This window comes from Paramormyrops kingsleyae, chromosome 10 (assembly GCF_048594095.1).
Source record: "Paramormyrops kingsleyae isolate MSU_618 chromosome 10, PKINGS_0.4, whole genome shotgun sequence".
Classification (NCBI taxonomy): Eukaryota; Metazoa; Chordata; class Actinopteri; order Osteoglossiformes; family Mormyridae; genus Paramormyrops; species Paramormyrops kingsleyae.
In genome coordinates, this window is record NC_132806.1 from 32,484,692 (window position 1) to 32,499,871 (window position 15,180).

General features: G+C 47.4%; 1 protein-coding gene across 4 annotated transcripts in view; it reads right to left on the reverse strand.

Annotated features, from left to right (window-relative positions):
• Positions 1-6,310: 6,310 nt before the first annotated feature.
• The window catches only part of LOC111847948 (protein Jade-1-like), a 49,236-nt gene continuing 40,366 nt past the window's right edge, over positions 6,311-15,180 (reverse strand). For 3 of the 4 annotated variants that reach the window (XM_072717683.1, XM_072717684.1, XM_072717682.1), the window contains 3 exons: positions 14,973-15,090; positions 12,837-12,965; positions 6,311-10,773 (listed from right to left, as the gene is read on the reverse strand). In XM_072717683.1, coding sequence (XP_072573784.1) covers positions 10,067-10,773; positions 12,837-12,965; positions 14,973-15,090 — 954 coding nt within the window. In that variant the 3' untranslated portion in view covers positions 6,311-10,066. The remainder of the gene's footprint in view (positions 10,774-12,836; positions 12,966-14,972; positions 15,091-15,180) is intronic. The other variant, XM_072717685.1, reaches the window with a different exon arrangement.

Here is a 15,180-nt window from a genome sequence, read left to right on the forward strand (position 1 = left end):
AGACAAGCTATTTGCACGGCTGATCCTGACAGTTTCATACTCTATAGATACAGTGCCCTCTGAATTTAGTCACACTGTAAATGTAGGCGATGCTTACTACTACACAAATTTGTCTGAGGTCAGAAATCTATAAGAAAGTGTTCCAGGAACAAAAATATCAGGAAGTGACCACACCATTTATCTCTTAACGTCATGTAAGCCACACCCACTGCTGACATGCAGGTGTGTGAATAAACACACAGACATGCAACCTGCAGCCTCAAACAATGACAGCAGCTTGGGGGGGTCATACAGAAGAGGTTAGCCAGCCCAGCACCGTCATTGGTCAGCATTGGACACCTTTCCAACAAGTCGCTTCTCCACATTTCTGTCCTGCTGGAGCTGCACTGGTCAACGGCGAGTGAAGTGACTGTGAAGTGGAAACATCTGGGAGGAAGTTCAGCTGCGAGGTGGGGGCCACACAAGCTCACAGAGAGGGACCTGATCACCCAGCATCAATACCCAACCGGAATGGCAGCAGATCCCAGCATCTAATGGAAAGCCCTCCCAGAAGATCAGAGGCTATTCTAGCACCTAAGGGTGGACAACCTTCATATCAATACCCTTTGATTCAGAGTCAGATGTTGGACAAGCAGGTGTCAAATTACTTTTACCCATATAGTGTGTATGTATGAATAAATACGATGTATGATTACAGAAATTAGATCAAGCCATATTTATTCTGTTCTGGGTGAATTTTATTGAATTTTATTTTGCTGCTCTTCAAATTGTAGATGTTCCCAGTCATAATTTAACTTCATTAATGTGGTAGTGTCCGTTGCAACAGAACCGTTTCTGAAATAACATTCTAGCCCAAGTCCTTCATATTCCATCACGTTCTCTGCACCTGCCCCTCCAGCCTGCTGTTTGGCCTCCTGCCCACACTTACACTCCCGCCTCATGCTTCCCTTTCTTACTCTGCAGTGTACTCATTCTGAACTAAGTACACACACGCTATCTAGGTCAGGCTCAAAGCAGATCTCGCTATCCGCCCCTTTCCAGCAGATGCCCCAGCGTGACAAGAAGTTGGCAAGGTGACCTGGGTCAGAAAAGAAAAGGCAGAATCAGCAGAAGATAATGTGAGCTCCTGCAGTTTGGCCAGCAAATGAGCCCAGGACATGCGTGTCATGATGGGCAGATTTTTCAAAAAGTACTTTACAATGCAGATGTGCTTTGATATGAACAAAACCCTCAGCTGCTGGTCTGGTGGTGGAACAGTGATGGACATTAACAGTGATGGATATCAACAGTGATGGATATCAACAGTCATGAACATCAACAGTGATGGATATCAACAGTCATGGATATCAACAGTCATGGACATCAACAGTCATGGACATTAACAATGATGGATATCAACAGTCATGGACATTAACAGTGATAAATATCAACAGTGATGGATATCAACAGTCATGGACATCAACAGTCATGGACATCAACAGTCATGGATATCAGGCCTACATTAAAAACTCCAAGCAGCTTAACCCCCAGAAATGCTAGGCGCTTGTTTGGAGATTCAAGATTCAAGAATTTTGTCACATACCTTATTGCATTGGTAGACCAGCAGTGACATTAAATTGCTGAACACCACTTATATATAAGTAAAGATAAAGAGATACAGGACTGAGCATAGCAGAACTGAAAAAAAGTTGCGATACATCGGAAGACATGGAAAGCACTGATCCATAGAGTGACAGAGTCGTACTCGACTGAATGGATGATGATGATGAAAGATAAAAAAAATTAGTGAATATTTGAGAAATTAAAGTGCAGTAGAGTTACTAATAATGCTACAACCAGCTATTTCTGCTTTAAACCTGCAGACCAGTTTCCAGACCCAGTCCACGTGCAATCAGTAGTTCAAAACTGAACATATCTTATCTTAAGCAGACTTAAGGCCATTTAAAATCCTCCAGTAACATAGGAGACCATCCATCCATCCATTGTCTGAAACCACTCATCCTATTCAGGGTTGCGGACACCCTATCCTATCCTAGAGGCTACGGGCGCAAGGCAGGGAACAACGCAGGACGAGTGCCAACCCATCACAGGGCAACATAAGAGACCAAAAGACTAAAATATGAGCAAACCGTTTTTTAGTAACACATTAACAAAGCAGAGCTTCTGATCAGCCACTAGGTGGTGCCAGCGTCGTTGAATTATATTTGCTGCAACTGACTACAGAAATGTTCATGGCAGCTGAAGGGGAGGCTCACGGCCTCCAGCCTAAGGGTTGTGAGTTTGACTCTGACTCTCGTGTCACATTTTCCTGCGAGACCCCAAAGACATGCGGCTCAGTTAGACTGACGTCCCAAACTGTCTGTGTGTGTGTGTGTGTGTGTGTGTGTGCGCTTCCTGACAGACCAGAATCCTGCCCGGGGGGCCACACCTTGTGTTTCCTGGAATAGGCTGTAGGTACATTTTGATCATAAACTGAATAACACCCATTCAATCCTCTTCTAATCACATATCTTGGTCAGGCTTAGATTGGGGCCTGGAGCCTATCCTGCGGCTTGGGCTACGTTCACACTACCAGGCTGAAGTGACACAAATCTGATTTTTTGCCTGAAGGTGACTCAGATCTGATGTTTTAAGGCCTGTGTGGTGACTCAAATCCGATCTCTTCAAATCAGATTTGAGTCACTTTCATATGTGGTCTTAGTTTGGATACATTTCTGATACATGGTCATGTGACATGAACTAGAATGCTCAGATCGGAATCCACGTTGTTTTGCCTGTACACATGCACTGAGCATTTCTTTGTTGCCGGTGATGCAGATATCATGCAAAAAACGTGTCGATGTGCGCATACATTTACATTACAGTTGCACGTCACTTGTAATTATGGTAACACTACTTGAGGGGGCACAAATACTTAGTAATGACACTGTTACTACTGAAGTACAAATCATGAACAAATATAGTCGCTATTTGAGATAAAAGATTTGTCGATTCATTAATGATGAACAAACATATCAGTATTTCACTTGCATTATTCATTACTTGTTCCTTCAGTAGTTCACAAAGGTTTAAAGAATTAACAGATATACTAACAAATACAGTAACTGCTTGCGATGAAAGATGCATCATGATTCATTAATGATGAACAAATATGAGATCAGTATTTAATTTGCCTTATTTGTGACTTGTTCCTTCAGTAGTTCACAAAGGTTTACATAATTAGATATAGTAACAAATATAGTAACTGCTTGAAATGAAACAAGCATCACGATTCATTAATGATGAATTAACATGTGATCAGTATGTAACTATGACTTCATTCATGGTTCATTAGTACATAAGTAGTAGCATAATACAATATTATTTGTGCCCTGTCAAGTAAAGTGTTAATGTACTTTTGAATGTGAAACATCAAAATAGGCAAATCTGATATGAGCAAAAAACTGAAATTGGACAATGAGGCTGGCAATGTGAATACAGCCATAGTGTACAAGGCTGAAGTACACCCTGGATGGAATGCTGGTCCATCACATACACATCACATACACATTCACACTCACACTCACTCGATGGGCAGTTTAGAGACACACCAGTTAGGTTCTGGGGGTGAGGAAAACCAAAGGAATGAAATTCCCACAGGAAATCTGAGTGTCACATGGAGAACGAGCAAACTGTACATTCGCTGACCCCCGGTGCTGGAGAGGTGCGGCTACCCAATGAGCTTAGGTGCATTAATGTACTGGTGCACCAGCAGCGATGAGTCAGAAAGCGTGGAGTCGCTAATGGGCAGTCTGTGTAGTGACCTCCAGGGATTCTGGTTTCCTCTCCTGAAGTGTAAAGACATCCGATCGTGTTAACTGGTATCTCTAAACCACCCGTAGTGCATGATTGCTTGTGCAGAGTGATGAAGTCCCTTTGGTATATTTTACGGAATCAATTGGTTGGTCACTGATGATGAAATACAGCTCTATCCATTAATCATCTCCTGCCATCGACCTAGAAACACGCCGAGATAGATGGGTGGGTTGGGGAGGAAAGACCAGCCCACCGGGTAAATCTCCGAAACGGCAAGGCCTGTGTTGCGCTGTGGGCCAGCCGTGGTGAGTACCTGCTGGGAGGGGTTGGGGGAATCCACGAACCACCAACAGGGTGTTGGGCGGTCAGAACTGGTCAATACGGGATGTGAATGAAGGCTCTCCCGTCTGGTGTGAAGCAACGGAACAGCTACTGCGGCACAAATGGTTACAGAACTATTGTGTGACGTCACAGAGGCCATGAAGCTGAGCTGCAGTCACAAAGTTCTGGCTCATCCCTGTCTGTAGTATCTAAGCTGCAGTGCCATCACAGGGCGTCGCACGCCTGCTTAATTCTCCCTTTAAGTAACAATCATAAATATTCCCGAATACCAATCACCAACACAATGAGAACATATAAAACGAGATACGATGTTTAATCAGCTGGGTAAGGGTTAGAAGAATAAAATTCCATGTGACTGCTTAGCTTAACGGTAAACATCCCACATCCCCCTCAAAGAGCTTAGGCACCTCCAGCACACCAAGCTTCCCATTGCATGTGTACATGAGAACGGCAAAGAAACATTTCTCTGTATTGCAGGAGACAGAATAAAACTACACACAGACACATATGAGAGATCTGTCGCATTTTTAATCTTATCTTACTGTAATTTAAACATGAGGGCTGGCAGAGGGGCGAACGTCGGCACACATTCAGTGGAAGCATTACATCAAGACTCTTCTGAATAAATATTTACAGCAGACAACGTCCTCAGCTTGATAATGCAATAGGGCTGCAATCCTCTCCTCTATTCTCCACGGACAGCCACGGCAAGACGGCATTTGCAACAAAATCCAGCAGAGCTGAAGTGGCCGCTGTGGTGAATATCACGCACTTCACATGTCCTGTTGGCAACAGACGGGCAAACATTGTTCATTTACACATTTACGATAGTTAACCTCGAATCCGCGTAGCGCAATCACAGGCAAAGTCTTCATAACCACAGATACCAGCTAAAAAGTAGACAGATTATGTCCACTGAACACTCAGAAGCCCATCTGGGGGGAAAAGTACGTTCTTACAAGGTGCAAAATGTTTCTCTATCACAGGCCAATCGCCTGCAGCTATTAGACTGGGAGATCAGCTGAGGAAATGGTTTTGACTCCACTCTGCATAGTGCACCAGAGACACACCCACAAATCCGGCTGTCCGATCTAGCGGTATCGTCACCGGACACCAGGGGTCAGTATTAATGGGGCCTTCAGGAATACCATTCTGAACTGGATACCCACCACGGCGTGGTTTCCGTAGCGACAATCTGTTTTTCTTACAGGGAACGAGAACACGGATGTTACGGCGGCCCTGCTGCAGCTCATTTCATTTGGGGGAGAAGCTTCTGGTCTGGCTGATATGGAGCAAACGTGGGAGTGAGGAAGGTCCTCCAGCCAGCCATGCGAGTTACGCTGCAGTCCACCTGCAAAAGAGCCCCCCCCTGGATACTGCAAACCGGCACCCCCCTTAGCTATTAAAAAAAAATACACGTGCCAACTTGCTGAGGAGGGAGACGGAGATGCTGCTCGCAAACTCACCGCTGCCACAAACGCTGTCGCAAACCTCAGCTGACATTAAGAAATAAGGGTCTGTACAGAGTAATAGCCAGTGTTGAGCAGTCCAGGTCCAGAAGCAACAAATCCACACCAAGATTTTGTTTCTACCATCCAGATGAGTGCTCTGTGACTCTTCATGCTCTGGCTGGTAGAAACAAAATCTTGGTCTGGATTTGTAGCTTCTGGTCCGGATATGTCCAACACTGGTAATGGCACACAGCAGTCTGGGTCCCGATGAGATTTAGAAAAACCCCAGTGCGGTCCTCACCCTGGCAAAAAGATTCCAACACTGAAATCTCCAGTAGTAATGCAGTACGGTTATTACACCCAACTGATTGTTATTAATGTAGCGTCATGCTAGTTCTTAAGAACAGCAGATAAATCTTAATTCTCTTATGCAACAGAAGGCAGTAATGCACTGCGATGTCAATGTGCTAGAATCATTAAAGAAAAGTTCAGAACCATTTTTGACATTGTGCAGGCTGCCAGAAGAATGGCTTTAAAATCAGTGTGCAGACATACCATAGGACGGACCCACTGGCCTCTGGGTGGCGCTATGTCAATGTTGACACAGGCTTCATTCACCCCGCACGATTAGCGAATATCTTCCAACATGAAAAACGTACGATCTGCGTAAAAGTTTAAAAGCTTGCAGAAAGGATAAAGGAAGGAAGCCCATTGAGATGGTGCAGAGCAGAGAACACATCTTTTATTTACTGTGCTGGTCAATAACAGCAGAGACTGCAGGGTGAGACGTGGGGGGGGCAGACCGGGCCATCTTTAAGGCAACACAAACAGCATGCAGACAGCCACAGAAACAACATCTCCTACATCATATTGCTTTAAAGATTGCTTAACATGAAAAATGTACCAAAAAAGAACAAAAATAGGTTTCTGCACTAATGAAAAATACATTTTTTGCCTTTTTTTTTTTCCTACAAAGAAGGTTCTAATACAAGAAAATAAATATTGCAAAAAAGCAAAAAAAAAATAATTTAAAATAGCTCTTAATATATATCTTCAATAGTTCTCTTTGCTATTAACAAATGGCACAACATTCTTTGAAACAAAGAATACCGACAGGGGGGAAAAAAAACCCTGTAACATTCAACATATCGTATCAATATACGAGGCAAAGCAGAAATGTTTCAGGAACTGTACATGTCAAGAAAAACAAGAACGACAGTAAGGGACAAACAGCAATATTCAGCTAGGGGCTGAATCCGGACCACCCAAGAACCTTTCTGACAGAACATTTATCACTGACGTTGTTCCATATTGCCCAGTAACCATACAGACTCTAAACGTGAGACTAAGGAATGAATATAATAGGATATTTTGAGGAGCGTCGAGGGTGATCAGCTATTCACAATGAGTTCTTGGTTAGGAAACCTCAGAATTTAACACGTTCTTTACTTGTGTAGCAGTAAAAACTTCACATCAAGTTGTATTTGGCACAAAAAAAAAGCCATCCATCCATCCATCCATCAATACCCACTTCTCCTATGCAGGGTTATGGAGGTCCAGAGGTTATCCTGAAAAAACCCAGGACAGGACGCCAACTCAACCCATCGCAGGGCCCTCTCACACGGATCATTTCTCGACTCCAATTCACCTTAGATTATTTTCGCACTGTGGGGTAAAATGGCTCGAACCCGGGTGCCAGAGGTATGGGGTAACAGTGCTAACACAGCACCACCCTGACACACCAGGAAAAAAAAAACCAAAACAAAAGGGCTAAATTAATACAGACATGACAAAAGCCACTTTTCCAGGCACTTAAGTGCTTGTAACTTATGACGGTGGGGATGCTGGACTTCAGCTGAAGATTGTTTGTTTCCAGTTGAGACCCAGCAATCTGATTTTCAGAGCATGGAAAAAAAAATGGATTGACCTCATGGTCAAAAGCGTCAACAGCTGCACAACATGTGCTCTGCTAAACACCAGAAATGAAAATTCCCTCCCTACAAATCGCCCGTCTGTGAATAACACACACCACAGCATGGGGGCAGGGAGCAGTGGTAAGGACACACACCCGGCGTATCCGAGGGGGAATGGCCGTGCCGAGAGGGTGTGGCATTTTCCTGGGGTAGGAGAGAAGTCTGTAAAACATATGGATATCATTATTTGTCCTGGTACTTTGTTTCCTTGATCCCTCTGTGCAAAAAAAAAAACAAGGGCAGGCTCCAGATGAACACATAAGTATAAAGAAGCAACTTCTGGTAATATTTTTTCATAATTTTTCCCCCATCCTTTTCATTAAATTAAAGACGCTAGACTGTAATATGTAGATGTACACTACAAGCTATTAGAGTATTGTGCAGCATTATAGTATAGCTACTGGAACACAAGCACATAAAAAGGCTTGCAAAGCCCAATACAAAAATGTAAGCAGAGAGAGGAAAAAGAAAATGTTCTTTATGTGCTGTATCATAGCGAGCCGGTGCGTACGAAGCCAGGGATTAGCAGGCTGCTGCAGCCATAACTCGGTCCCTAGCGGATTAAGCAGTAGAAGAGATCGTTTCGAGATTAACGAAGTAAAGCGTATACTGCCGTGAAAAGGAGAACGGCCAGCTATTAGACACTATGAAAAACCGACATACCTTCATTCTTCCCAGCATTATCAGCACATGAGCAACACTGCGACCCTTGACCAGTGTTTCGGAGGCTGGGACCCTAACCCCAGCCACTGGAAGGCTTGTCACCACTTGCCGCTTGGACTCGTTGGCAGCCAGTGCCGTCACAGGGGGACACTAACACACGCAGACGTGTCATTCCTGTAGCAACGTCTTAGTCTTTTGAAGACAGCAGCTGCGTCACACTTGTCCAAGGGCACCTCGTGCTACTACAGCACGGGAAGGTTTTTACACGTCTATTCAAATAAAATTAATGGTGCAAAAAAAAAAAAAAAAAAGGCATCAGAACAGGGTAATCGCCACTATGGCAAAACCCACCGCAAGCCGCAGCTCTGCTCCCACCCACCCACTCGAGAAATAAATCACTTGACTCAAACCCCTTCGCCAAACAGAGGGTTTAAGCGGCTGTTGGAGGTTCAGCGGGTTTCCTGGTGACTGCCAAGACTGCCCCACCCACCCAGCGTCAGGTCCTGCTTGTAACCCCTCAGGACGGACATCCTCGCACGGCTCTGTGGCATGGAGGTACTGACACAGAGCTTCCGAGCCGCGTGCGGCGTTCACATGCCACAGAACACATGTACTTGGTTTACTCCCTCACCAATCAGATCTCACTTTGTTCTTAAACCCTGAGACAGTACTGTGGACCACAATATGAAAATAAAAAAACTAAACAAAAAAAAAAATTTGCTTCAAAACAAACAAAATGTTTTTTTTAAAAAAAAAAAAAAAAAAAAAACAGAACAAATGTTCAGGGATGATCACATGACTACACAGGGCAGTTCTGACACGGAATGTTTCACCCTCATGGTTCCATCTCTTTTTCACACGGGAAACAGCAGGCTTGGCCTCCATCAAGCTGAGACATGCAGCCGTCTGCAGCCCGATTTCGGGGCAGAAGAATCCGAGTTAGGTGCTACTATGGCCCAGCCGGCCTCTACGGCTCTTGCGATCTTCTCTCCATTTGCTGCCGCCAGGAAATGCTATAAAATATCTTTCTTGGTCAATTTCCTCTCAGGTGTCAGAGTTCTATTGAATTTCAGCGCGAATTCAATCAGTAAGATTGACGTAGAAAACACTTTTGGGACAAACGGAAGGCACATTTTATCACATTTATTCAGTGTCTGTTTTGTAAAGAGAAAAGCAATAATCCGTAATGATGAAGAGAAGATCAAATGTCTGACAGAATAAGCTCACTTACGTCATTAAGGGGGTCTATCAAAACAGTGCATGTGATTATGAACATTTACAATCAGTCAGCAGAATTTCTCCTGGTAAAGCAGTATTTGCATGTAACTAATGTTACTCATCCCTGTTGACCAAATTGTGCTTTTTAGTTTTTTTTTATTTTTAATGTTCTTTGCAAAATGTCATTTTTCTATTTCTGATTACATTTTCCATTAAAAAGCAAACAGAGAAAAAAAAATAGGTCTTGAATATGAAGAATGCCAGCTCTTAATGCCCACGGTCCTGCGGGCTGTCGCATTCAGCTATAGGAGGGTGCCCTCCGCAGACTGACTTTCTTTAAGGTGATGTTTTTGCCAAAACTCAGACCTGAAAAAGCACGCCAAAGCTGAGAGAACCGTGCTTCAACTCCGGTGAACCACTGGTGTCCCGTCTCGAGCAGCGTTGGCGGCCACAGGCTAACATCTGTGTAGCACAGGCTAACGTCTACGTAAAAAGTCCCATTTTGGATTCGGAAAAAACGATTTGGTATGAAAAAGTGAGTCGGAGGAGATGCACATGCTGACAAAAAAGCGACTCGGCAGGTGACTCCATCCTCGCGACCGGCGGTCCGTGATTCTGCGTGACTTAGGAGGCCAACACACTCCTCTGGACCACGTCCGTCTTCCCAGAATGCAGCTGGGAGAACTGGAGCTTGCTGTGGCCCAAGCGAACATCAGAGCTCCTCAGTTCCGCATGCGAGTAGTACCCATCCATCTCGGGGTCCAGGAGAGAGCCGTCCTTCGGGCCGGGACCACTCACCCCTCCCAGCTCCAAGCCGGCTGCTCGGGACCGGCCCTGTCTAGGCGGACGTGCCCGCACCACCGCTCCGCCCGCTTCCCCGGAGGAGGCTGCCCCGACGGGCCGCCACTTATCCGAGATGTGGCAGGAGTCCATTTTTGAGTCGGGGGCCTGAGGGGAAGGCTCGGGAGCCGCGTGGGAGGGGCTGAAGGAGTGGCTGGGCGGGGCCTTGTGGGCGGCACGCAGCCTATCGGCTTTGCGCGCCTCGGCCTGGCCCAGCTCCCTGCCTTTGTGGCCTTTGCCGCGAGGCTTGGCTCTGGCCTGGCAGCCCAGCTGGGGGACTTTCCAGGCAGGCTTCACAGAAGGCTCCTTCATGAAGCTAAGGAGGCTCTCCTCTCCCTGCAGCAGCTGGTCCGACAGCAGGCTGGCCGTCCTGTCCCGGGGCTCCCCATCCAGAGACCACTGGCCCAGCATGTTGTCTGTCGTGATCTGCATGGACTGCGCCAACCAGCCGTTGAAAAGGGCACCGTCCAGCGGGCAGGGCTTGGACAAACCTAGAAGTCAGAGACGCAAAGGAAAACTGATCACGTTAAGTCGACACCGGTTTAAATCCAAGACAAGCTTTGCTTGACCTCATGATACAAAATAAGATAATTAAAAAACCGAGTAAATGTTACTAATCAGACTTAAAAATGGCAAGAGAAAGTAACAGCAGAAAGGATGCTGAGGAGTGTATAACTGTTATCATTGTTTATATAAAAAATGGAAGCGGTGACCTAAGGGAAAAGGAGATGCCAAGACATACAAAACCCTGCCGACAGCCCTAAAATCGTACACGACACTGCATGCTGCAAACTGTTGTGTTAATAAGACCTGTCCCTCACCGCTACATAACCGCAAACGACTTTTAGACAGTGATATTTTAAAGTGCTAATGCACGAGTCTGTGCTTGGGGAGAACTGCTCTTCAGCAGGTGTCAGAGAGCTTGCGGAAAAGACATCCGTAAAGGTGAGTCAGGCGGCGGAGTATCTGCTCAGAGATGTAGACCACCTTAAAACCTGAGTAGCTCTTTGGTATACCCTCCCCATGCAGAGAACGTTTCAGAGTCGAGGGCGTTACACGTAAAGCAGGAGCAGAAGGGAGGTTTCTGAGAGGACACAGGAGCCATGGTGCTTCCCGCTACGACTGGGGGCACAGTGGCATAAGCCAGGATTGCTTCCCCTTCATCGCAAGCTGGGCGGTTTGTCCGAAAGGTGTCGAACATCTCCCTGGCAACGAGGCTTAACGAAGATGAGCCGGACTTTGGCGTCGGGCTCCCTGGACGCAGACCACAGGCACTGGTCAGGAGCCGAATGAAAAGAGCCGAGCCGAAGGGCATCCTGCCACACTCCCAGCACTTGGACCAGGTGGGAGTGACAGACGTCCACCCAGATCCCCAAGGTCAGCTTACTGACCCCCCCCCCCCCCCCCATCCCAGTGATTTGGAGGCAGTCATCGACTGCCGACAGCCCAGGAGAAGAGCAGATGGCTTTAGCCGGGACTGGGGCGACTAACCAGCGAGAACGAAGTAGACTTAAATGGGGGGGGGGGGGGTCTTGGTGTATCACCTCTCAGCTGGCTGACCGCAACAACCCATGCCCCCAGGCCAAAACAGCCCGTGCCGTTCCAGCTGCCCACGGACGCTCAGGTACAAAACCACAGCTGCGGCTGAAAGACAGCCTTCCCGTCTAATTAGCCTTCACGCCATCATCGGCAGCAGCGGCGACACGTTCGCACAGCATGTTACGGTGAGTCCTCAGTCGCTCATCGTGCGAGAGCTCTAATTGGACAGCCCTAGTGTGCCAGTGTCACCGAGGGAGAATGTCGGGCGTACGCTTCAGGCCCAAACGCCGTCACCGCCGAGATGAGTGTCGGTGTGTGGCTTGGTGCATGATGAACACGATGAAACAAATGTTAGGAAAACTGGACGTAAACTGTGTTAAGGAGCTCTATTTACCTACGACATCATGCTCCAAGTAGAAGGCACTGTGCCCATTAGCTGGAAATGTGCACAGACCTTTCGGGACAATAGTTTTCTTTTGTTTTTAAGCAACAGTGCAATGATCCTGGTAAGAAATCACCTGCCGCAAGCACCTAAGCTGTAAAAACAGATGATGTAGAAGCCCTTCCTTTCTCTTGTTCTGCCTAGGCTGTGTGTGGTGTGGGAGGGGCCTACAGTTTGTGAGGAGCCTATGTTATGGGAGGAGCCTAGTGTGTGGGAGGAGCCTACAGTGTAGGAGGAGCCTATGTTGTGGGAGGGGCCTGGTGTGTGGGAGGAGCCTACAGTGTAGGAGGAGCCTATGTTATGGGAGGAGCCTACAGTGTAGGAGGAGCCTATGTTATGGGAGGGGCCTAGTGTGTGGGAGGAGCCTACAGTGTAGGAGGAGCCTACAGTGTGGGAGGAGCCATCTTTTCCCTCACGCTGGCAGATCAACACTAGGCTCTTTGAAGCAACACGGGCGACACCGTCCCAGAGGACCAGATGCAGCGATACTGGATACCTCGTGCACTTCAGAGCAGCTCGCTTACAGATGCGCCTCAGCGGCTGATTTTATCTTAGGAGCAGACGAGGGCTCACCCAGGCCCCCGAGGAGCTTCCCCCTTTCGGTTTTCCACCTCTCCTTCTTTGGCGGACTGCTTTTCTGGCGCTCCTTCCCTCGCTCTTTCACTCCATTCCGTTTCATCTTCTGCCTCTTCAGTGTTTTTTCTGCAACAGGGAGATGGCAGCTCAGGCGAAACAGAGCGCCTTCCATCTAAACCGGCTTCACGTCAGACCACGAGATTACGCCGAGCAGGACGGAAGGCAGAACAGACTCCAGGCTGTAGACTGGATATGTGCGGCTTGTCTGACTCAACGCTGAGCCAAGAAAGGCACGATGAACATGATGAAACAAAGATGTTAGGAAAGCAGGATGTAAACTGTGTTAAGGAGCTCTATGACATCATGCTCCGAGTAGAATGCACCGTGCCCATTAACTGGAATGTGCACAGACCTTTCTGGACCATCGGTGTGATGGCCCTGGTAAGGAACCATCTGCCCCAAGTACCTAAGCTATGAAAACAGATAATGTGGAAACCCATCCGTTCTCCTGTTCTACCCAGACTCAGGTGGCTGTGTAAAGTAGTGGAGGGGCCCCTAGTGAGGGAGGGGCCCCTAGTGAGGGAGGGGCCCCTAGTGAGGGAGGGGCCCGTGCAGCCATCTTTAAAGCACACTAAACCCTCCCGTCCACAATCTAGCATATCCATGTAGCTCTGCTCCGCCTCACGTTTTTTGCGACAAACACTTTCCAAAAAGGCACTACTTGCAGTTCCCAGCCTTCCCTCATTATGTCCAAGTGCTTAATCCCAAATCCCATGACATATGTACCAGTGAGCCACCAACAGCAGCAAAACATCTACAGAACGCAGCATAGCCACACCGATCCAAGGCCTTAAAGAAGAATAAAACAACTATATATCCAAAGCCGCACAATCACGGACCCCTCACGGTTCCTGTCACACCCACATATGGACATCCTGATTTTGCCAAGTTCGTGCCCCTGGGTCAATACGGGAGGGTCTTGCGTTTCACTTCTTTAACCAATCACAGTCTTCATCATGTGACATCACAAAAGCCATACACAATAAAACAGGTACTTCAGAAATCTGTGCACCTTGCCACTTAATAGAAAACATTAGTTTTAATTAATGCGGTGATGTCATACATTGAAGACTGTGACTGGTTAAAGAAATGAAACGCAAGCCCCTCCCTTACTGACAGAGGGACACGTGGCAAAACCAAGAGGGGCCCCTACATGTGATCATGCGTCTTTGGGTCAGCCCACAACAGTAAAGCTTATGAGGGTGTCCATATTTAGTGAGCTCATAGACAAGCTCTTATGACCTCACAGGAGACAGGACTCTGGTTATGGGGTCATCGCTGGCATCACCAGAGGTCAACCCGGTCACTATGAAAGTCAAGCACCTGCGAACACGAACGGCACTGTGCCACTCAGGAAACTTCCAGCCTTAGTCCACCGTCTGGCTATGTGAGGCATCTGGTAGTGGGATGTTTTATCGAGAATGTGACACCAATGCTGGCTTTGGTTAATCGGAAAAGCTGAGCAATGATCATAAAATTTTATATCTGGGATGTTAATAAATCAACCTGCCATCTATTTAAAATATCCAGTAATGTTTAATGAAGGATGATAAACTTCCTGCCTAATTGGAATAAATCAGCCAAGGTACAAGCGGACCAGGCGGAGGGGGAGGGGGGGCGGGTAGGGGGGAGCAGGCAATCAATCAGAACCACGTTAAGCAATAGTAGCACGTATTTATTTGAATACGCCATTGGTAGAGAGACCATTCCTCAACAGGGGTTCTGCCGCAGGTCAACAGCCCAAACAGAACCTGTTATTTGCCAGGCTGGGCATTAAGTTCTGGGTTTGATGCCCCACCTCCCCAGTAAAGGCAGCGTGGAACCTCCCCCCCCCCCCACCCCAGCCAAGCCAAAGGCAGACCCTGGCTGAGCTAACAGGCTCTCGAAGCAATGGGCTGGGGGTTCTGATACGAGTGTGAGGACTCCAGCCTTACAGAGCTCTGTCTGTTACTTTTCAGAGCCACGGCTCAGTAGCAGAGTCTGTGAAGACAGCGGACTCATCGAGGTTGGCTGATCTGACCCCCAGAGGGACTTCTGCTGTCACGCTTCACACGTGCACACCGTCTCACTGACCTCCTGCCAGGTCGTCGTCAGCGAGCTGGATCTGCAGCTGAAGGATCCTCTCCTGCAAGTCGAAGAGGGAGCGCTTCATCCTCTCCCGGCGGGTCACCATGTAGCACAGATTTCGCACCTGTCCGCGGGCATGCAGGGAGACAGGTTACACCTCAGGGTGACAGCTGTCACACTGGCAGACAGACAAGCGTGCACGCGCACGCACACG